General features: G+C 43.1%; 1 protein-coding gene across 1 annotated transcript in view; it reads left to right on the top strand.

Moving 5' to 3' along the window:
* Positions 1 to 316: 316 nt before the first annotated feature.
* Positions 317 to 24,398, top strand: part of KCNQ3 (potassium voltage-gated channel subfamily Q member 3) — a 189,727-nt gene continuing 165,645 nt past the window's right edge. Inside the window, exon 1 of the mRNA XM_030445250.1 lies at positions 317 to 651. Coding sequence (XP_030301110.1) covers positions 320 to 651 — 332 coding nt within the window. The 5' untranslated portion in view covers positions 317 to 319. The remainder of the gene's footprint in view (positions 652 to 24,398) is intronic.

Genomic DNA, 24,398 nt, shown 5'->3' with positions numbered 1-24,398 from the left:
TGAGCTGGTAAATAAACTCGGCGATGATTTCCCTCCCTTGCGCCGGCCCAGGTGCCCGCCGCGCTCCTGCCTCCCCGCTGCCTGCCGGCGAGGATGACCTGACGGGGATGTGACTGCCTCCCCCCATCCCACCTTTTTTTTTTTTTCACCCCCTCCTCCCCTAAATATATATATATACACACACAGACACATGTATATATATATATATAAATACATAAAGAAATAATTTTGGGGGGGGAGGGGCGGGGAGCTCGGATCATGGCCCTGGGGCTCCCGGGGCTACCGCCGCCGATCTGCAGCTCGCCTACGGGGCCCGACCATGGGGCTGAAGTCTCGGCGAGGCGCGGCGGGCGGTAGCGGGGCCGGCGGGGCAGCGGCGGGGCGGCGGGGGACGGCGGGGGGCGGCGGCGACCCCGAGCAGGGCTCGCTGGCCCTGGGCACCGGCACCGACCGCGACGGGACGCTGCTGCTGGAGGGCGGCGGAAAGGAGGAGGGCGGCAAGCGGAGCCCGCCGGGACTGGGGCTGCTAGCGAAGACCCCCCTGAGCCGCCCGGTGAAGCGGAACCACGCCAAGTACCGACGCATACAAACTTTGATCTACGACGCCCTGGAGCGGCCGCGGGGCTGGGCGCTGCTCTATCACGCCTTCGTGTGAGTACGCGGGCGCGCTGCCCCACAGGAGATGTGTCCGGGGCCACCGTTTTGCTTTATCATTCCGGGCGTAAGGCGCTCCGAGGGGCTCGCTTCAGCCCCGAGGTGTGTGTGTGGAGGGGGTTGGCGAGGGTCTTACTATGGGATGTGCTGCAGAGCGTGTTATTTATGGTTGGGTTTGGGGCTTTTTTGGGGGTTTTTTTTGAGTTTTCCCGTCGTCGGGGTTTCCAAAATGAGCAGCTTCTTCCGAGTCTGTGGCTGTCTCTTGCATGTACACTCGCGTTGCCTTGGAGCGGCATGCCCGAGTCCGTGTCTCTTAGAAAAAGAGATGCCCGAAAGACCAAGCTCTGAGCAGTTTTAAGGCTCGCAGTGTTTAAGGGGTTCAGTTCATCCTAGAGCATCGAGTGGTGTTAAAGTAACAGTTCTAAACCCCGAGTGAATCGGCTCTGTCAATAGTTGAAGCTGTCAAATGAAAACCGTCGGGTTTTGGTCCAATAAGCATCACCCTGCAGTGCATGAAAGCCGAGCATTGCAGCACTGTCAGCCAGAAAGTTAAACTGGCCACGGGTGAACCGGAGGGAAATAAATGCAAAGGTGACAACTCAAGTTAATAACCACTGTTTTGCACTCCTAAAAATTGCATTCCCTTAAGTTTCTAAAAGGAATATAGGAGTAATAAATGTGTTTACAGCATGTAATGGATTGGAAGAGTCCTGTTAATATATATATGTGGTTTTTAGTGTTGTGAATGTGCCTGGAAATCCAGGGATTATCAGTGCCCATGGTATTACAGTTTTCCTTTAACACTGTAACATGTGCAGGGCTCTCTGTGATAGGGAATTGAAGCAGTGGTTTCTGAAATTGGTTTATTTGCCAAAGACAAACAAAGTTCTTCAGGGTAGTTCTGCATGGGCTGTGAGTCTTGAGCTGGAGGTTGGGTAGTCCTGATCAGTGCTGTAGTGTTTGCACTTGCAAATAAACAATTTGTGTGTAGGGCTGTGGTTTTACCTTCATGCGAATTTATCTCTGGTGTTTGCAGGGATTTAGCTCTGGGTGAGGAGTAAGAGGCAGTGTTCCCTGTTGAACTGCTGCTGTGTACCATTCACTTCTTGCTGCTCCTTTCCTGTTAGTGTTTTCATAAAGTGTGTCTTGGGAAAAAAGTTCTTGCATTACAGCTTAATTTCTGTGGAAATGTGGATGCTGGATGATGCCATGATGTTTTTTCAGTTCTTTTGCCCCTTTTTGCCATTAGAAAACAGGTGCTAGCAAGCAGGGTGTGTTATGCTGGGAAGACTCTTTGGTCCCAAGCTGGCTCTGTGATGGTGCTCAGTATTGCAGAGTGCTGCTTCTTGCTGGAGAGGCTTGTGGCTGGATGGAGGGCACCCTGTTCCTCCTGCCTTGGTCTGTGCCCACACACTGCAGAAGGGAGGCTGTAGCACACATCAGAGCAATAGAAGCACGTGGCATCTCTCTGTTTGTGGCCAGCTGTTGCAGCTAGGTCAAATCCATGCCCAGGCTCGTGTCTAAATATTCGTGACAGGACACTGGATGAGTCTAGAGAGGCTCAAGTGAGCTGGGAGTTTCTTGTTATAGCATTAATTGTAGCTGGCACTCTGGATGTGTAGTTAACCTTAAGACCCTTGTGCAATCATAGATTGGAAAAAAACCCAATGTGTTTGTAAGATTTGATCCTTCTTGGGAGTAGATTTGATGGTCTGTATGTCTGGCTTCTCTTTGGGGACTACTCAGTCCTGCAAAACTGGGATGTTAGTCTGACCTGGTCTCACAGAAGTCGGTAATTGTCTTGTTATGACAAAATAGTGCCAAATTCAACACTAATGAAAAAAACAAACAAACCCAACACTTCCAGGAGGCCTTTTTCCTTAATAGCAGTAAAATACACAAGTCCTGGTCTGCCAGACAGACATCCTGTTCCCTCCCAAGACACCCAGGAGGCTCAGAAGTCCCAGCTTCCAGTTGGCCACGCTGGTTTTGTTCAGTCTCAGCTCCTTCTGAGCTCAGTAGAAACTGTGGGCTCTTATCTCACTGCAGAATCAAACCTTACAAAAGTATTCTGCAAAAAATACTGGAAGAGTGTGCTGAGATCTTGCTGTCAGTCTTCAAGAGCTTGTTCATGCAACTGGAGAACAATGACCTTCTGGAGAGCAGGAGGAGTGCTGTGGGGAAGCAGCACCTAAGGTGACCTCCCGAGTCTTTGTTCTCACTTTCAAATGGTCTTTTAACCTTTTTCATTTTGCAAAGGATCATCTCAGGTTGGAGGTGCTGCTGTGACACTGCTTTTAGTGCCATCCCAGCAGTCCCCCAGAGCTTCTCTTCACACTAGAACACTTTCCTTTGGGTAGGTGAGACATTGTCAGCTTTTCCATAAAATCTACAAATCTGATGCTGTTTTAATTTTGAGGAAGAGTTCCATTTATCCTAATGACATCTTGTACTTTCTCAGTCTTCTGAGTAGCTTTGCAAAAAAATACCATGCAACCAAATTAAGAGTAGGAAAGTTACTTGTACATGCAAAAATCTATCAAATAAACAGCTGAGGATCAAAAGGAATTGCAGCATGGGTGAATACGATGACTTCCATATAGATCCAAACATTCCAAGGTGCTTAAGGAAGAATGGATACAAAGGACTGCAGTATCTCAGGACAGGGGGAAGCTGCTGATGGAAGGAATTGCCAAATTTCTGGATGCACCAAGGGTGTTGTGGGGGAACAAAAAGGGACTTTGCAAAGGTTTTTGCAAAAATTTTGGATGACAGAATGTCTAAAAGGGTGGCACAGGTGGGATCTTTTTAAGTTGTGCAGTGATGCCCACCTGGCTGCAAAGGGGTTGTGATCCTTTGCATATCTCACTGTTACAATGTGCACAGAAATAGGGCTTGATGCAGTCCCTGTTGTAAACACTCACTTTGTTTTAGATGGGGTTAGATCTGCTGAAAATATTCAGTCTCCTGAAATAATTCCATGTGAATGCATAAACACAGTCAGGCCCTATCAAGCCCTCAAAAGCTTGAGCTTTACTCCTCAAAGATGGAGGGGAGAAAAGGAGAAATTCCTGATGCCAATTTTAGTCTTCAGCTTTCACTGGACGTGATTTAAGGAAAGAGATTTGAGATCCTTTTCTTGTGATTCTGCTTCCATCATTGTTCTGCCTTTGTGAGTTTGTCCAAGCCTATCCTTATTGCAAAGAGAAAGGTCGTTCGGTCCCAAAGAAGTTGACTCTGTTTCCTTCAGCATCTGAAAACATTTATTCTCTGGCAGCTCTGCTAGACAGGAGATTCATGTAACTCCTGTGAAGTTCCCCTCTGCTGGAACACCAGGGTTCACAGACTTCTTGGCAATATGGCAATATCTTAATGGCATAGCTGATAAGAGAAAATTGATTTTCCCATGAAAAATTTCACCTCTGTGAAGCAAAAGTCCCGCTGGATATTTTCAGTAAAAAAAAAAAAAAAAGGAAAAAAAAATCTCGTTTCAGCTTTGAGGTTTTTAATATGGAAATTCACGTTGGGGGCTGCAGGTCAGGCTACAATCTCTCCCTGCTCTTTTTCTGAGCCAGTCTCCCTGTAGGTACAACTGCTGTTCCAGTGATGTGCTGTATTTTCTTTTTTGTTGAGGAGTGCAATATGTTGCAAGAAACCCTTGTGATTGTGCCTTGTGGGATGTGTACTTTGGCCAGGGAAGACTGGCTTGGGACTCCTTTGCCTTCATGAGCCATCCAAATGCTTTATTTATGCACAGAAGCACAAATGAATCAATTGAAAAACTGAAAACAAATAAGATTCTAATTTTCCAGATTGCTTTTAATTGTAAACACAAAATATTTGGTGGATAATGGGTAGAGTCCTGAAAGATAACAAAATAGACATGAAGTTTGCAATTACAATTCATGGAAAATTTTCAGCCTGACTGAAAAGACAAGAGAGGCTGAAGGAGGGGTAGCCAGGAGATATTTTCATAGTATCCTCTGAGACAACTGCAGCCTTTACTTTCACAGAAAAATAAGACTAGGAAAAGATTTGGTATTAGATTTTGTGGGTTTTTTTGGGGGAGCATGTAATACTGGCTGCACTCTGCTGATGTAGATCACCACAGTGTGCCTGGTGTTGAGCAAGGGAAACTATGGGAAACATTTGAAGACCCCCTTCTCTGTAATCTCCATGTAATCTCCTTTCAACACCACTTAATACCTGTAATAAAAAGAGGAGGCAGAGCCATGCAATCCATGAGATTGTCAGTACTTCTGGGGTGCACCACTGAGTACCTATTGCATGACTGATCATAGGTGGGTTGTTTGCAGAAAAAGACTTGGGGAACAGGTTGAAGATTTGCCATTATTTTTCTCTTTGCCCTTCAGGAGATGCTCCCCAAGGTGTGCTGAGCCATCAACATGTGCCAGCCATCTGGGGTGGGATGGGAAAAGGCTCAGGGCAAAAAGGAGGACAGAAAAATCCTTCCTTGGCCCATTAGGTATGAACTCTAAGTGACTCCCTGGAGCAGCAGAGCAAGCCTGGACCATTAGCAAGTGCCCTTTGCTTATGTGCTTGCCTATCCAAGTTCTCTTTTAATTATTTATGCTAATTCATCATAATGCATGGATAAATATTCTGCAGTATACTTTGTAAAAAATAATGAAGTCTTAGTCACTGGAGACCTCATTGCACACCTCTGCTATTGCAAGAGGCTTGTGGAGTCCCTCATGGGTTGGCATACAGTTTATTGAGATGTGACTGGAGCATCACAGATGCTGGGATCAGCTGGCACCACAGGCTGTAGTCACTGCTGCCCAAACCTGGAGTTTGCTGGTAGGAAAGAGGAAGGGCAACAGAGCCTGGAGAAGCCACAGGATGGATAATGTGAGTGGCTTTCAAACCATAGCTTTGGAATCACTTTTGCAGGTCATAGGTGCCCAGCACTTGTTTAGGCACCTCTGGTGCTTTGGTGGGAATAGGTGTGTTTGCACCTACAGCCTCAGGGCTTTTTGCCAGGGCATCAACAGTGAGAGCCACTCCTGGAGCAGGTACCTGCAGGTTGGTTGGTCAGTCGGTGCTCAGTGTTGCCATGGTTACGCTGCTAACTTGCTGAGTTTTGGTGCTGCTTCCCACCTGCTCCACAGGCTCATGTGAGCTGCAGGCATGTGGCTGTCTCTGTGCCCCTGCATCCCAAAACCCTGGGAGATGCAGGTGTGGGTGCCCTTCTGCAAGTGCAATCCCCTGCTCATGCCACAGGGACCAGCAACACGGCCTCATCCAGAAGGGTGCTGAGATCCACCACAGCCAGAAATGTACAAGGGAGGGTGCAGTGTTCAGGTGAGCACTGGTATGGCCAGTGGAAGCAAACTCTCAGCAGCCCATTGTTTGATGCCTTCAGCTAGACCCAGGAATAAGCCCTTCAGAAAGAAGTCACAGCCCCTGGTGTAATTACTGTAAAATTGAAGAGACCCAAGTTCTGTCATTTTGGTGAGTGGTGACACAGCAAAGTACCTCCAGCAGCCATCAAATACCCCCCTTTTTTTTTTTATTTTCAGTTGAAAGGTACCTTAAAGACCATCCTACCACCTTGCCATAGGCAGGGAGGAACATCTCCCACCAGACAAGGTTGCTCAAAGCCCCATCCAACTTGGCCTTGAACTGCCCCCTCTCACTTCCAGAGAGGGGGCATCCACAGCTTCTCTGAGAAACCTGTGCCAGTGTCTCTGCATCCTCACAATAAAGAATTTTTTTCTAATGTTTAACTTAAATCTACTCTCTGCCATCTTAATATCATTAGCCCTTTTCCTGTCACTACACACCCTTTTAAGAAGTCCCTCTACAGCTTTTCTGTAGGCTCCAGTGTTTTCTTCTCTCATGTGACATTAGTTGCTAGCAGAAACACCATCTCAGTGCTATCCTGGCAGTCTCAGAGGCTCTATCAGTGGTAAAACCCAGGATTAGATTTATCAAAATATTTCCACTGCAGCAGCTGGGGCTCTGGTTGAAGATACCACTCAGATCATAAGAGCCAGCTCAGTTTCTTCTTGTGCCTCTTTCCTCCTGGCAGCAAACATGAGATCATCACTGGGCACAGGAGGGGCTGGGCACCTCTGGGTCAGATGCTGGGCTTTTTTCTTGTTTTAATCTGAGATGGAGATTAGGGAAATGTTTCAAGAATGCATAGAGAGAGACTTTCCACACCCCTTTTGCTAATTGTGGTGCAGAATGTAAAAGCATTCAAAACAAACCTAATGGAAAAAATAGTAACTAAAGACTTACTGGATTAAAAAAATCCTCACATACATAGCACCAGTTATGTATCACTGTGTGCTTGAGTGTGTGCAGGGGAACATGAAGGTGCCCCAGCAGTACATACCCCTCCCAAACATCATCCCAAAAGGCATCTCACCTGGCATCTTCCTTTTTTTTAATTTTATTTTGATACTCCCTGTCTTCAAATATTGCTTGGCCAGATCCTCTTTATTTATGACTTACCCAACATAGGAACCTGTGTGTGTGTGTAGAGCCCAAGGCTGTACTTCTTGGTCAGTAAAAGATCCTTTCCAGCATCGAGATATATGCTCAAGGTCAGGTGATGGTGTGAATATTTAAGAACAAGTTCTGAACTTGAGTAATTTGAATCTCTTTTAACATCTGTGAGAAACTTCCAAAAAAAATCAGTCAAGTAAGTGTTAAGATGATTTATATCTTGTTTAGAAACACAACAGATTGGTGACCTTTGACATAGCCAGGCAGCTGGGTGGTTGGGTACTGCCATGATCAGCCTTGCATGGTATAAATAAATGATAATGTTTATTCTTGTGGTTAATAATTCTCTATTCCTTTCTTGTGCTTGGAACTTTGCGGAAGGAATGGAGCTACAGAGAAATTGCAACTGTTATTGCTTCTGGCAGATACTGTATTAAATGGGATAACTTAAATATTAATAGCTTTACAAGGAATATGGTCCACAAGACCTGCTAAGTATATGCTGCCTTCTGTTTTAGGATTAGAGTTGAGAAGCTTAGCATTTTCTGTGGAGAGAGGGCCGTGCCCAGGGATATTTAAGTTCATGGTAACCTACTTTTGAAAAAGGCCCTTTGGGACAACTTTCTGGCTGGAAATCTGTAAATTGCCTTCCCCAGCCTTAAGTGAGCAAACTACTTAAAAGCATGTTTAACTTGGATGAAGTGAAAGTCCCACTGATGTCTGGAGGAACCTATCCAAGGTGATGCTGAAGTCATCCAAAGCAGATGAGTGTGACTGAGATTTTGTGGAAAGCAGCACTAGGTATCATCACCTTCCTCTACACAATCAACTTGCTGCTCTACTTGGGCTTGATCTGTCACAGACCTTCACCCCTTCTGTGCCTTAGTAACAACCTCTCATTATAGTAATCAGGGTAAACTCTTGCCCTCCTTAGAGGTGCTGACTTCTGCTTGTTTGTGAGGGTTTTAAAAACCATGCTGAAGTGGAGTTGCATCTCTCCAACACTGCTGAATCTCACTTTGGAGAGATGCTGAGACTGACATGAGAAGCATTCAGCATCTCCCGTGTTGCCTATGCTCTCATTCCCTTCTCCTGCATAAATCTTGCCAGACTCTTTCCTACCTTACTGTTTCTAGGTGGCTGTTGCAGGTCAGTGGAGCATTGCAGGCTCATTATGTGGCATTGGCAGTGCAGGAATCCTAATCCTGGCTTGCTGGCTCTTGCCTGTTTCTTCCTTTGACTTTCCTGACTTTATTATTTTCCTTTTATGAATACCTGCATCTCACACTGGATGTGTTTGGCATTCCTTTGCCAGCCTATTGGTTTGTGATTGGTGTTTTTTAACCTCAGATACTTTTCATATTTAATTTCTTCTGTCCTCACTGGTGTTTTGATCACCTTCCAGATTAGTACTTAGTAATCTTTTTAACATTCAATTGAATTCTTTTTATAGGTCATTAAGGAAGCACTTAATAAGACCAGAACTAAGAAAATCCATTCAGCATTTCACTAAATATTCCCATACTAAATTCTCCCATTCCTGGTTTATGAGATATTTTTATTCTGTCTTTGTCTATAGCTCTGAAGACAGTTTTTAATTTCATGCAGTTTCTCCCAGCCAACTGAATGGACACTGGAAATAAGATTTTATGAGGTATTGTACCTATGTCAAAACAACAAATATTTCCTCATTTTTTTTTTGTTCAAACATGGCTGCTGGGCTATGTTTATCTATTTAGTTCAGTGATATGCATTTAGTTATCTTCCTGTCTCAGATTTGTCATGCTTATGACATAGTGCATGTCCTCTATAACAGAATAGTTCAGTGTTCCTATTCCTGTTCACCACTGGAGTCGACCAAAAGTAAAGCTAAAAGCTTTGCCCTGATCCATTTAAGTCCTGGCTCTTAGATATTTTACAGGAGCCACTAGATTTGGGTTATACCTAACTCCAGGTGAATGACAGAGATGTTAATCCTAAACCAGAAGCCTCTTTACAGGAGAGATGGAGAGATGACTGTAAATACAGAGAATAAAAACTTCTGTTTTCTCAGGGGATGGAGGGGAAGCAAGTGCAGGTGGTGCAGGACTGATAGTGAAATCCCTTAAGTGCACAGTGGGGAGTTGCCCACCAGGCTCTCAGCAGTGCAGCATCAACTCTGCTTTGTCTTTCTTCCCTTCATGCCTCTCCATGCACTGCTCCCAGCACTTCTGAGCAGGGATTTTACACCCTGAGGAGGGAATGTCAAGAGCAGCTGATTGAAAGTGCAGGGGAATTAATTGAGGAAGGTAATTACACAAACTGGAATTTGCTCTTCTACCTTTGCTAATGCTGCTGCTCTTGTGGGATGTGCAGGGAGAATTTCAATGCACACAGCTGGCTGAGGGTCCCTGATCAGATCTCAGACATGTCTGCCTGGTGGTATCAGATGCACAGGGCCATGGGCTTTGCCAGCTTTGCACTGCAGCTCCAGCAGCAGCTTTTTTCATGCCTGCAGTAGTCATTAGCTATGGCTACATTAATTAGCAAAGCCATGCTGGGGCTGTTCTCACAGTGACACACACTGGGCACTAACACAACATTGCTGGATGGTCATTACCATGGTTTTAGTCTGAGACAACTGAGTGACTGGGCACAGAACATGTCCTGCCACAGACCTGGGACCACTCCCAGCAGGAATCTGGATGTGTCTCCCTGCTTTGGAGGCAACTGAAGTAGTGATATGGACACTGATCATGACATCTGGCCTCATGGAGAGAGAGCAGGGGTGAGTGGCTTTGGGTTACTAGAGTAGATACAATCATTGTATGTGAGATTTTCCCACTTTGAGGATATCCTTCTGGGTCTATGCAGAAAGCCACTTTGCTTTGAGAAAAGACCCTTCACTTAAATAAAGACCCCCAAGTCAGTCCTACCCCATTGAAATAATATGGGCTTCACCCTCTATGTGTGTATAATAACACATTTTGTTTTCATACCTTTTCCTTTTCCTGCTCATGGGACTTGGCCAAGGTTTCTACCTTCCTTGTCCTGATCAGGTTCCTATGAAGGTTCAAATACTTTACCCCGATATCTTGGCATATCAACAAAAGAGTAATTTTTTGGGGTACTAATCCAGGAGGAAGAACAGTCATTACCAAACATCTTATGATTTGTGCAAAACACAGCAGAAGATGTTACTGGTTGTTTTGTTGCTGATATTTGGAGATTTCTCCTGGTTTTATCTCACTGTTGTTTTGACCTTGTCAGGTCCTGGGTGCAATGACACTGCTCAGAGATGGGGTCTGGCAGCCCCATGCTCATTTCTGCTCTCAGGGTGTGGTGTTATCACAGAGAACATTCTCAAATATGCAACTCTTTTCACTGCTAAATTGCTTAAAACATCTGTATTTCCCTGGTTTTTCCTCAGGCCTTGAGAGGCAGTCTCTCAACATTCACAATGGGACCCATCCATCTAGGGCCTTATCTGAAGTAGCTGGTTCCTTTTACAGCTTCTGAAGAAAAAACAGGAAATAGAAATTTCTGGAATGCGATTAATCTTATCCTAGAGACAGTTCTAAAATAGGTGACATTAATCACTTCTTGCAGTTCCTGAAACTTTCCACTGACTAAAACAGAGCCCTCAGGTGACCAACTTGAATTTAGTTATTTACAACTGAAGCACCTGAAAAATGGGAAACTTTTTTGCCTGACCCAAGAGTCAAGACTCAGACACTGATAAGTAAATTTAGGTATGTTCATGGACAGTTCTGTATGGGAAATAGGTATTTAAATTCTCTTTACAGTCAGTGGGTTTCTAGTCAGTACAGCCAGCAGATTTTATGGTGCAGTTAATCCAAGCAGATATAGGGCTCTGCTTTACATGGAGATAACTCACATCTTCAGCTCCATTGAGTGACTTTCCATTGGCCATAGCAGGAGCTGAGGTGACTTAATCTCTGGTAAATGTCTCCAGTAAAAGCCACTTTCAGACACATGAGTCTGACATCTAAAGACAAGAGACTTATGACTCATTATTACATAGGCTTTTATCAATATTAGGCTCAACATAAAATTCTAATTCCCTTTCCTGCACGGATGTGGCTGCATATTATCCCAGGCCATGGCAGGCCTGCAGTCACTCCTGACATTATGCTGAAGAGAGATATGATGATGTCCTCAGCTTCAGCATCCTACTTAAGCTGCTGATTCCAGTAGCTTAAAGTTCTTTCCCTAGTTGGGAGACTTGAATTTACTTTTCTACCTCCCTTAGTTTTGTCTGGTTGGCCATGGAGCCTTACCATAAATTTGTTCTTTATTTATAATCAGAGCTGAAGTTGAGGTCATGTGCAAACCCACACTTAACTATCTCTATACTTAGCCTCAAATCCAAGGGCTGTGATTGACTCTGTTTTTCCTCCGTTTTCCTGTGGCCATTTGGGATTTACCTGTTACTGTGGGTGGAATTTGCCAGCAGCACTCCTACTTCTTTCCATTCCTGGGTTCTTGTCCATTTGCATTGCTCCTCTTGTCTTCATAACTCAAAATAAGTTCCCCAAATCAATGAGCAAACACCACTTCTAGAAACATCTTCTGCTTTCACAGAAAATTCTGTGAACAGCTTGCTCATTGTCCTTTTTAAATGCAGAAGGCCAATTTGAATGGCCTGGATGAATAAACCTGGCTATAAGGGTCATTCATATGCTTAGACTGGTGTTCATGTGCTATAGTTTTCTCTATAAAACTGGAGACTTTTGTAGCTATGTAAGCACCAACCAGTATTTTTGAGGGCATACTCACTTTCATACAGCAGCTGAATCAGTGAAATAGCATAATTGAATCTAATACTGAAATCATCAGAGAATGATACAAAATTGAAATACATGTAAATGCCCTGACAGAAGGAAGCATTTTTCAGTGATGGTGTATTCCTTTCACAGCTGCTGATATGTGTTTTGCTTGTTTTTGCAGAAATACTGAGCCAGCAACCTCTTTTAGTCATGTCAGTACAAATGTAGAGTAAATCCATTAAAGTCAGAAGAACATTTAAATTTGGCTGCTGGACTGTGAGCTTGTTCTGGACCCGCTACAAAATCTTTCTGTTTTTTACTGATATTTTGTTAGTGCCAGAGGCCAAGGTCAGGTCCTGCAGCTCTGGTGAGATTCATCTCTGACACAATGAACTTGCCCTCCCAGTAAGGTGAGACAGGTTAAGGAATGGGGGAAATAGAGATGGAGATCCCCTGGCAAGATAACCAGGGAGCACCAACCTCCCTGACACAGCAGTACTCCTAACATGGTGTTCTTGGCTATTTTTCTTCCGTTCAGGATCTGGCTTATACAGGCATAGAGTTTTTCTTTCCCTCTCTGCTCCCCAAAGTGAAGAGAGGATTTTTTCCCCCTTTCACAAATAACAAGTAAGTTATTTAATTAGCAAAGACAGTGCAGATAAGATGGAGAAGCTGTGCAAGCAAAATGCCTTTCTGCCCATTTCTTGGTGTAGGTTGTGTCTGATGTTGGCTGTAGGAAGGAATGGAAAATTGCACCCATAAAAACGTCTAAGTTGGAATGACTTAGAGGTCTCCAGTCCAATCTGCAGAGCAGAAAAGTTAAGTGGTTGAGTTTTGTTCATCTTTAAGATTTGAACTACTTTATATTGTGTAGAGTGTGATACATTTGGTTGCACTTCATGGAATATGTTGTTTTATGCATTTCTGATGATGGGCAGACTTCTGGGCCCAGTGTCATAGAGACTCTTGCTTCCTCCCTACTGCATCCTAAATATGCAGGACAGAAATAAGACATAATGTCTAGACAGAGATGCTGGACAGGTCACCCACTGTGGAGAAAACCACTCATATGAAGTACTAAGAAAGCTGCTTGTTTCTAGGCGAACTAGCACCAAGGTTTTCTGTTTGGAATACTGAGTGGGTAATACCAGGAATAATCTTCAGTGTGCTCCAGAGTTCATTGAAAATAGGAAACCTTTCACAACTACTTAGCCATTTTTAATTGATGTTGTTCTAACGTGACATTTCCACCAATTTTTCATAATTCAGAAGAATCATATGGTTTCCAATAGTTTATCCCTACTCTACAACTCCTCCTGACTTCTGTCTCTTTATCCCTGTCCCTTCCTACTTAGTCCCATCTTTCCTTCTTCCTTTGATGGTATTCAGCTACTCACTGCTGAAGCACACCACCAATCTCTGGATCATCCAGCTGGGCTTTGGGTGTCACCTCTCATCCTATCATACTTTATGTCACTAAGACAATGGAGCTCAGTCATCCTAAGGGATGATAGCTGACATGACAATAAGGGTTGATGGAGCTGACGTGACAATTTGTCCCTTATCCAGACATAGCTATATTTACTTTCTGGTGGCTTTTATACTTCTTTTTATACTTACTGCACTTCAACATTGAGTTCATTTATGCCAGGATTAAAATTTTGCTTCTAATTCCCTCAGAGTAGGAACTCAATACTTTATCCATATGGTGTGAAGCATTTAGGTGCAGGAATTATCTCTGAATCACCTTGTATTTCATCATCATCATTCGTGTTTCTTTTTTGGTTGTGCAGCTCCCTGATGTTGAATTTGGTGGTAAGGTGGTCTCTTTGGACCAGCCTGTGACTTTGGGCACAGGCTAAAGTTAGAGTCCCTGTGCAAAGAGCATCACTGTAGGAGACTCTCTTGGAGTTGTGATTCAGAACCACACACATCTGAGTCACTGCTCCTGATCACTCTTTGCTCTAGGGGTGATGGTGGTGTTAGGGAAAGAGTGATTTATTGATGACCTGTGTACATAACAGATTTCTTGATGTGACTCAGCTGCTTTCTCCAGGAGGAGGGAAGACAAAGCGAAGGTGGACACCTACCTCTCTTCCCAGAAAGGGTACAAACTGAGCTAATATCCATGTCTTCAGTTTATCCACATTCCTGGTCTCAGTGGTAGGAAGAAGAGGTTTAGGAGCACCACATCCAGGCTAATCCAAGCTCAGCATGGAATTTAATATACAGTCTGAAGCTCACCTGCACTTGTTGCTCCCATGGTCAAGATGCTAATACAAGGACCTGGTTTGCAGCTCCATTTGCTGCCAGTGTTGAGAACCAAGGAAAACAAAGGATGGGAGCTCCTGGTGTAACATTAACTGGGCAGCAACTTTCTCTAGTGAATAAGTTTATAGGCAGGACTGAGGGGTCTGTCTGACTGCCTGGAGCACCACATTGCCCAGCAAAAGGGATGACAACACTACATTGCCCCCACAGACCAAAGCAGGACATAATCACCTCCAAAGCAACAATTTGTTGGAGACCATAGGAAAACTCTTCTGTTATAGTCTTATAGTTTTCTGCAACTCTAAAGAAAACTGTAGGATGATTGAAAGAAATAGATTAGGGGCAGATGAAAATGTGTGAGTGATCATCTTAGAGATATGCTTATTTTCACTGACTCTATGGTCAGTTAATTTCCAAGCAACTTGAAGCAGATAATGTGTTTGTAAGCATTCATCTGAATGCTCTATCAGTGTTGGCTAAAGCCTATGAAGACTGGGATCTTCTCTTATTGTAGTGAGTTTTTTAATTGCATATATTATGATACAGCAGCAGTTGGATAATGATACAAAAGTAATTCAGGCTATAGGTAGGATCTAATGGTGGAGTAGTTGTCTGCTGGAAGAATTTGCACAAGAAATTACCAATTTTCCACTTGTCATTTTTAAACCAAGCTTGGAAAACTTTCCAAAAGACAGAAGTAGGCTGTAGTTTAGCTGCAAAATATGGGCTTGAATTAATAATTCGTATTCTTTGCTAGTGATTAAGCAGTGCTTCAAGTTATACCCAGGAACATGTTGGAGTTTAATTTTTTATTTTTATAATTTGATTTAGCAACAGGTCATAGAATGATAAGCAAACAGGCCATGAAGTAACTCAGGAAAAAGAGATTAACTTGTTTTTTAACTAGATCGTTAACATCATAGTGTAACATAACATCAGTAGTAGTAGTAATAGTCAGAGCCCTGGCATAAATGTTAGGAATAAATGTAAATGTCTTCCCTGTAAATGTCTAAATGTGGCCAAATCATTTCAGTGTCCTCAAATGCCAGCACAGAGCAATGTTAAAAGAGTTTTGGTGACTGTTCAACATATCCTGAAATAAATTATGACACTGTTAAATCACATCCTGATTATCAGGGATGATACCAAAGAAATGGATATCCCTTGATTATAATAGGGGCCTCAATACATGGCTTAGATGTAGACACTACATTACAAACATTACCTTTTAAGTGAGATGAATCCTATCCTAATCACATTGCTGAAGGCTTTACAAGATTAGTTAATAACTCTACAAAGTAGTCTGGACAAGAGGTAAAAACTGAGCCATCCTTCTTGGACTTCAAGGTGGCTATCAAGCTGGCTATCCCCAAATATTAAAATCTGTTTTAAGTCTGGAATACCCTTCTCAGAGCAGATGAATATATGAACTAAGGTCATAATTTTTTTGCAACACTGTATTCTGATTCAGTCTTGTAACTAAATCTTGTGGTGCCTCTTACCCTCACCTTGTGTTCCTGTGGGATTCTGCTGATGTCCCCCAAGTTCCCTGTGCATTCAGAAATGAAATCTTGTCAAGTGAATCTTTGCAGGACTGGGGTTATAAATTGTTGCTGGTCCCTCTGGGCAATATAGGCCCTGCACTGATAGTCAAATAAGAAAAATAGTCAGAATTTTTTTTGTTTTGTTTTCTGTGTGTGTGTGTCTGGAAAAAGCCCTGAGTCAATATTATCCTATCCAGTACACAAATATCTAGTTGTATCTCTGGTTTATTTTAAACAGTAATTACACTTTGGTCATTCCTTTGGAGCTGTCAGCTCTGTTGAAGAGTGGGATGTAATTTTTAGGTGTCCGTGCAGTCTCTTTGCCACTGATACTGCAAGGAGAACAGATGGACCTGTCTGGTTTCTGCCTTGTCCAAAGTGAAAAAAAAGAATGTTTCTCAGCCCACTTGGTTAAAAAAGAATAGGGGTCGGTGGGGTTAGGGAATAAGTAATGAAATCAAATAATTTTTTTTAGAGTGAGGTTAGAGCAGCAATGGAGCAGGGAAGAAGCCAGCAGCTGCTGAATTCAGTTCCGATGACAATGACAAAAAAGCAGCTAAGATGGGGGAGAAGGCATTTATTCCCATTTTATTTGGAATAAAATGCAAAAGGGAGAAGGAGTAGTAACTGCACTATGAGAGGCAAAACAGAAAGAGGAGGGGAATTAAAGCTCCTCTTGTAGGTGACCATGTTATGAGCTACTCAATTCAGGTACTGCTTGTACAGAGAAAACAACTTTATTGCCCTCCTGGTGTTTCAGTGCCTCTGTCAGCCAAATTGTCTATTTTCCTCTAATTGCCAAGTGTATTCAGTGTAAAACTGGTTGGTGCTGTTGGCCTACTTGGGAGACCCCATGTGCTCTGGGTGGTTTGAGGACAAGCCCAAGACCCAGGTCTGCAACGATGTCAGAAGTAGTGCTGTAAAGTAACCACTTTCCTGCTTTGTTGTGTTATTCCTGCTTTTTGGGCAGCCAGGGGATGGTGATCATAAGTTATATCCATCTTTGTACATGTCATGGTTGTCATCTTCACTTGGCAGCACAAAGTTACACTGGCACCCAAACAGCAGAAGAGTTCAACTTCATTTGTTATTTTACTGCAGAGCCCTCAGAGCTGAAATCCAAGGGCAGTGCACTCTGTGGAAATTTGGGGCTGTCCCTGGGACAGTGAACCTTCCTTGGTCCCCTACAGACTCATGGCTTAGCTACAAAACCTGAAGAAGGTCCAAAGAATAAAGAGAGATTAAAGGAGCAGGATGCTCAAGGCATATTAGATATAACTTCAGTTGTGGGGGTAAAGAAGAATTGCTTCATTTACTTGAGCTATAAAAAGGGATGCCAGTGAGACACAAAGCAGGTTACACTTCTCCTTAAGCACTCTTAGGAGCAGTCTCTCTGTTGCCTCAAATAACAGGAATATCTTTAAAGAGCATGCAAGTTTAGAGCTTCAGCCCCTTGATGCAGAAGTAAAGCAACACTGGCGTTGCTGTTGGGCATCACAGCAGTGCAGTGGTTTAGAAAAGGTTAACAAACAATTGCCAGTTCATCTACTTTCTCCCTGATGCTGGATCCCAAGGCTTTAGTGGTCTGTCCTTGAAAAGACAGCATCTGCTCATGCAGAAAGCAGCCTTGTGCAGAATCAGGCCTGAAAAGGTGTCTGCTTTAGACATTGCTGGTTGCTAAGAACACATTTGAGGGGATTTTCTTTACCAAATTGTCATTCAGTCTCATACCACATGGTCAGATTTTCCAGATTTTCTTTGTAACAATGAAGCAAAAATTCTAAAAATTAAAAAAAGCAAAAAAAAAAAGCAAAAAAGCAAAAAAGAAAAAAAAAAAAAAAGCTGTGTCTGCCATGACATATCCTGGCTCTGCAACCTGCGGATTAAGAGAAACAATAATAAATCTGAGACTTTGCATCACTGTGAAAGGCCCTTAAGTGGGGTGATGATTTTAGCTGTTCTCTCTGTTCTCCTGTTGTGACAGGGCCTCTCTTCACTTGGTTTCTTTTCTTCTGTGACTCATGTAGTGCCTTGACCTGCAGCATGGCACAAGAACTTCTGCAATTCTCTGTTTATGGTTTTATATCATCTACAGGATGTTCCCTAAAAGTTAGTAGTGTTGTTTTTTGTTGTTGTTGGTTTTTTGGTGTGTTTTTTGTTTTGTTTTGTTTTGTTTTTTAAGATTAGGCAAAGTCATTGGCCTTGTTCTCATTCAGCAAATCTAGCATAAAACCAGGCTTTTAGTTGGAGATGAATCTTCATGTCATGGCACCCTTTTTAAGGCCCCAAGTAATTTCCAGTGCATATGAGGAAATTATTAGCAGTGTGCAGTCATGTGATAAGCTAAAATGAATGGCAGGGAATGTGATGGCAAAGGTTGTGTCTGACATACCTGCAGACATGTGTTTGGATAGCATAGGACCACACAGCTCAAATTTCTATTTGGGTGCAATAATTCCTTTTTTACAAAGCCAGAAATTCCAATGTATTTATGTTCACCACAGTAGTACCTTCAGGGATAAGCAGAGATTTGGGCTATGCATCTTAGTACCTCCCAGAGTACCCAAGCTTCTTCTGGCACTTTTAGGTCCCATCACATTGCTTCCATGACACATCCAAGCTTTTCCTGAGGGGCTGGGGAGATCCAGAAACACCTGACCTCCTCAGTGAGATTCAGTCTGCCCTTCACAGCTGTACCTTGTGCTGTGTGCTCCATAAGAGGATTACAGAATGGTTTGGCTTGGAAGGGACCTTAAAGATCATCTAGTTCCAGCCCCCTTGCATGTGCAGGGACACTTCCCACCCACTAGTTCATGGAATCGTGGTATCATAAGAGTCATTCTGGTTGGAAAGGACCTTCAAGGTCAAGTCTAATGTCAGTCCTACACCTCCTTAGATAACCACCCCTAAGTGGCCTACACAACCACTAAATCATCTCCCAAAGCACCACATCTACCTGTTTTTTAATAACTCCAGGGATGGAAACTCCACTACCTCTCTAGGCAACCTGTTCCAATGCTTCCCCACTCTTTCAGTGAATACATTTTTCATAATATCTAATCTGAACCTCCCCTGATGCAACCTGAACCTGTTACCTCTTGTCCTATTGCTGGTCACTGGGGAGAAGAGGCCAACACTACAGCCTCCTTTCAGGCAGTTGTAGAGGGGAATAAGAGAGTGGTCTCATTCCAGGGGTAGCAGTGGTTCAACATCAGTAAGTGTTCTCCAAGAACTGGGTATTCAGCCCTTCATGGTGCATTCTGGGAAGACATTGGGAATTAAAGCTCCAGGACTGTGAGAGATACTGAGCCCTCTAACTGGCCTGGAAATGATATGCAAAAGCCATCCCCAAAACTGACAACCTCACAGGCAGAATCCTTGGTTATGTCACTGATTAAATGACTTTCTTAGGGCAGCTCTGCTTTGTCACTGCTCCAGGGAGGGTGGACTCAAAGCCCAGGTGGGGCTCATTGGTAATGAAAGGTGTGGACACAGAAACTGCTGTTGATTGTGGTGTTTTCACTCCCAGGGAGAGAACACAAACCAACTAAAGGTTGTCATGCTGCAGGGCTGCTCATTCAGCTTCTTATATAGCACTTCAGCTCGCAAGGGATGAAGGAGCTATTGACTGTGGGACTTGGGGACTGGCTCTCACAGGCAACAGTCTGCATCTTCACAACAAGCAGGTCTTGTAGGAAGGAAGATATTTGTTTTAATGGGAGAAAAGCTACAGTGAGGAGACATGGGCCAGAAGGGCTGGCCAGGAAAAGCTAATTTTCTCATTTCAGTGGCAAAAACTTGTTACAGGGGGGTGACACTGGTAACTGGGATACAGAAGGTCAAACTTTGCTATTCAATAATTGGGGGGCGATGAAGCAAGGGAAGTGGAAGGCCACTTTATCAGAAGTAGGGCTTTAATGAAAATATATGAGTTGCAGCAGCAACAAGAATGCCGTTAAGGTCTGCTACATCACTGGGTGAAAAGCTGTTCAGACTCATCTAACAAACTGGATTTTGCCCCGAAGACCTCACAACTTCAGTGTAATAGAGGACTTAACAGTTGGGTCCAGAGGAAGAGGGGTGAAACAAGAACCACTAGCAGTACTCCCAGTTTGCCCTCAGTATAAGGTGTTAAAAATGTTGCAATTATGACAGGAATGGCTAATTTGAAGAAAGGCTATTAAAGCAGTCATTGAGGTGGCTTCATGTGTCTTTGCATCTTCCACTGAATGCCATAGCAACTCATGTGTCTGGGTGTGTGCAATGAAGATCTGACACATGATCAGTAAGGGCTGCAACAGCTCTGGGAGAAATTGCCTTTCCCAGCAAGAAGCAAGTAAAAACCCAGGAGGAATCATGTCTCAGATGTACATTTCTCAGTCTCCTAGCACTTGGGCTGTGTTCCAGCACCAGCACTGAAGCCCAGCCCTTAATGGTGAAGCTTACCTAAGGACAGAGTGCTGAGCTTTGCAAAACACAGTGTAGTCCTCCAAGTGGGGCACCTCTGCTCAGTGTTTGCTCCTCAGCCATGGAATATGGGGAAATTCTGAATGGACCTTCCAGAGCTCTGGAGAGCTCACTTCAGTAGCATGCAAATTAACACATTTTGCTGTAAGATGTTTGTTGTGTCTCAGGAAAAAAACCAACACCCTACAAACCTCAGTACCTCTCTGGATTCAGCTGCAGATGGTTTTTCCAGAAGGATCCTTGTCTAGTCTGTTAGCACACTGGAGGTTCTTGCTGACAACATGAATGGAAAGAAGAATGAATTAGCAGCTCTGAGTAGCACCCTGAACGGCCTTCAGTGCCATTTCCATGTGTCATAAGCTGAGCTGGAAGTTGGCTGGATCTTCTGGTGAAGATGAAGTGAGCTAAGAACTAAACCTGCTGCAGAGAGGCCTTGTTGTGCTTAAATGCCAAAACCATGTTCCTGGCAAAGCTGTGAGATGCTCTGTCCATCAGCATCTTTCAGTGTTGTGTCCTTTCTCTTTGTAGTCTGACTGACACAGGGAGGAGCAGAGGCTGGAAATCAGAACTGTAACTGTGCAGCTAATTTTAGAAATGCTGATATGGCACACCACAGCTCAAGGGTTTATTTAAATCTCTGGGCAGAAAACTGCTGGTTGTGGAGGAATGAATAAAGAGAGCTTATTCTAGGGACAACAGTTGAAAACCACTAAAAGCGCGAGAGATAAAATGTCTTTTGGATTTCCATCATTTCTTGCAGTAGTCAGCCATTAAGAAACCTCAACCAATTCCTTTTAAAAAACCCCAAAATACTTCCAAGGTACAGAAAGATTTATGCCACACTTCTGACTTGGCAAACTGCAGGTACCAGGAGAAGCTGCTCAATGTGTCTACATCTGGCTTTAACTTGGAAGTGTGACCATTTTAAATGTCACCACTGATTTAAACAGTTACGGCCTTAGTATTGAACAATGTTTCTGGATAACACATATATTACAAACAAGACAATATTTGATTTTTTTTCTCCGTTGTGGTGTATTAAGGCAGCCATTATCCTTCACTACTAAACATACTGTAGGTAAGTTTCCAGGACTACAGTTCAGTGCTAATATCTCATCATGGCTAATAGCTGCCAAACTTATTTCTTGATCTGTGATGTACTTGCACAGGCATTGTCACTGATAGAAGCAGGGACACTCCTGTAAACTCACAGACCTGCAAGGTACAGATTCATCCCTTTACAGCTCAGAAGGGAGAAGCATTTCCAGGTTGTCATCTCCCCTTACACACTTCTTTTGATCACCTCTACCTGTTCATATTATTATGGGTCCCTTTCTGGCTGTGGTTGGGGCATCAGATACAATGCTGAGACAGCTCAGGGCCATGGTATTACTGAGCAGTGCCACATCCCTGGAGCTCCTCATTGTGGCTCCTGTGCCTGCAGCTACCCCTGGCCACCACGGGCCTCTGATAGAACCCAGGGTACTGTTTCCTTCTGAGCTGCTTCTCATTGAAAGAGTGGTTAATTTGATGATGCTTTTGCCTCAGCACAAAGAACAGAAAGGAGGGGTCAGTGAATGATGAGGATTTGCTGTTTCCATCACAGGTGGTGTAAGCCTCCAGTCCAAAGATATTTTCCCCAGAGTATTTATTTTCTGCTTAAAGTTGCCAGTGCTTTTTCAAACATGGTATTTTCTATAAATTGATTTTTTCTGGATACAGTGTTTTCTTGGGTATGAGGTGTTCTGTTTCAGGAGGGATCTTTCCTTGTTTTTTTAAGTGGTATAAATCCTGTGATGTATGGGCACTTAATTCACTGTAAGGTAGAATATTGTTAGCAAAAGAGACTGATAATCCAAATTTGCTAAACTACTCGTGGAACACTAGTGAGTAAAAAAATGTGGTTTCCAGAGAGAAGGAGAGGAGAGCATGTAATGGAGCACATATCTTTCTCTGTTGTGAACTGAGTGATTACTAGGCAGGTAGAGGCTGGAAACAATTGATTGTAATTGCTCTGTTGGGATTTTAATAAAACCCTTAAAGCAATTAAAATGCTTTTATTCAAAACAGATTTGGGCATCTTTTCTAAGGAGGTCTTAAGTCTAAGTGCTGTTTTCAGTGTAAATTATGGTTTTGTGAAATGTCTCCTTGCAGCAAGTGATGCCAGGGTGGGTGCTCTGCAGTCAAGACTGGATCTGATGGAAGAGAGGAAGGAGATCTGGTGTAGCCAGCCCAATGCCTGTGAGATCACTGCCCTTTGGAGCACAGGGCTTTTCACTGCTTTCTTCTTGTCCATGCCCATATCCATGACCATGTTCTGCTTGAAATGTGGACAGCTCAGGAATGATTTATAAATTCCTCCTGCAGACTCCTCGGTGTATCTGCACCTGGTAGAGATGCAAGGGGTCTGTGGGAATGCTGTGTCATGTGAAGGAGGTCTATTTATATCCAGGAAAGATGGAAAGGTAGGTATTGAAAATAAGGAGATTACATAAAGATCAGTCAAATGTGCCAGTCTCCCTCTGGGTTATAAAACAGCCTTTGTTTAAATAGAAAAGCACAGCCTTTAAAATATATCTATATTTTGGCTAAATATTGTTTGGGGAAAGCACAGTGATCCTTCTACAAAAATTAGTTTTATAACTGTTGTTGCTAGCATCTAGGACTTAGGAGCTGTAGGAGTTAAAAGGTGCAAAGCCTTTTCCAAACAAATCTTTCTTTTGTATGTATTCCTAATTTAAAAAAAAAAAATCACTTTAGACCCATAGTGCCTCTATTTTATCACCATTAGGTAAATACACTTTAAAAGAAATTTCAACACATTTCTTTATTGAATTTTGAATCATAGATGACCTGGCCATCTTTTAAACAATGTGTCTTAGAGGTGCCAGCTCTCAGTTTCAATACAGATCCCAAGATACTTGTGGTGTTTCTTGCATTTCTAACCATAAGAACTCTTTTGTGTTAATAATAGCATGTTTTCTGCATAAAGTTTTACGTATCTTTGTTTATTCTTTTTGCCTATGTTACCAAGCAGTCACAGAGATGTATGTGGATATATAAGCTTTCCAGGACACTAACTGGGAAATTAAAACTTCCAGCTCTCTCAAATGTGCTTTCTTTTTTTTTAAAAAAAAATCTTTGATAAAAAAGAAATCATAAAACTGCTAATTTCTCCTGGGAACTTAGTTCTCATTTTGCCTGTGAAGGGCTGCTGCTATTGTATCTTTCCAGAACAAAAATGCAGATCTCTGAAACTTAAGAGGTTCTTAGTCTGAAAAAATGGTGTGGGTAAGATTGTGAGGGCAGAGACAGAAATAGCTGATGTTCATAAGTGTAAAAAGTGGCAAGTCTGTTCAGTAGGTATTGTATGAGACACTATCCCATTTACTTGTGTGATGTTACAGGAGCACCTGGCAAGTGTCCTGGTGAATGGGGACTGCACTGGGCTGTGCCTTGTAGCCAGGGGTAAATTTGGATCCTTTTCTCATGTGCTCAGAAAGCTCTTCCTTCATTTGGACATGAGAAAGAACTTTATAGCTCTCAGATTCTCTTGGCAATCTAATGACAAAAATATTGGGACGAAGGAAATTTTAATTTATTACTCTAAAAAACAGCAGTGAGCAATGTAAGAGTCCAGGACAGGAAGGAAATCTTCGCAGGAACTGAGTTCTGTCCTCTTCTATCCAAGGCAGGAACATAATGTGATTTTTCTTTAAATGAATAAAATCTTTGTAAAAGCTAATTAAAGGCTGTCCATACCGGACTGGGAACAGGACTGTCTCTAGTTTTGAATGATGAGCTCAAGTGTCAGTAGCAGCTGAGAATGGAGCTCTACAGAGGCCATGAGAGAGGCTGAGAAAGAAGCAAAGAGGCTGAAATACTCAGTAAATTAGCCTGAACTGAGGTCTATGCTTCTGTAGCCAGGCAATTCCCAAGAGCAAACAGGATAGGGAGAGCCTGGGCACATCTGCACATCACTGCTGTGTACATGGATCCTGCTGGCTTGCTCCCATGACTGCTATTTGAAGGCTGTTCAAGGCTTTTGCTATTTTAGTGGCTCAAAGCTTTTCAATTCCATATCTGTATTTATGCGCAGTCTGTGTTATATTCATTTCTATCTTTTACCAATGCTGTTTTTCAGTTCAGACAGCTCTTCTACTTCCCCTATACCTCACTTTCCCAGCATAATTAAATGGGACAGCCATCTTCTATC

Source organism: Calypte anna, chromosome 2 (genome assembly GCF_003957555.1).
Source record: "Calypte anna isolate BGI_N300 chromosome 2, bCalAnn1_v1.p, whole genome shotgun sequence".
Lineage (NCBI taxonomy): Eukaryota > Metazoa > Chordata > Aves > Apodiformes > Trochilidae > Calypte > Calypte anna.
This window is presented reverse-complemented; position numbering and strand designations above follow the sequence as displayed.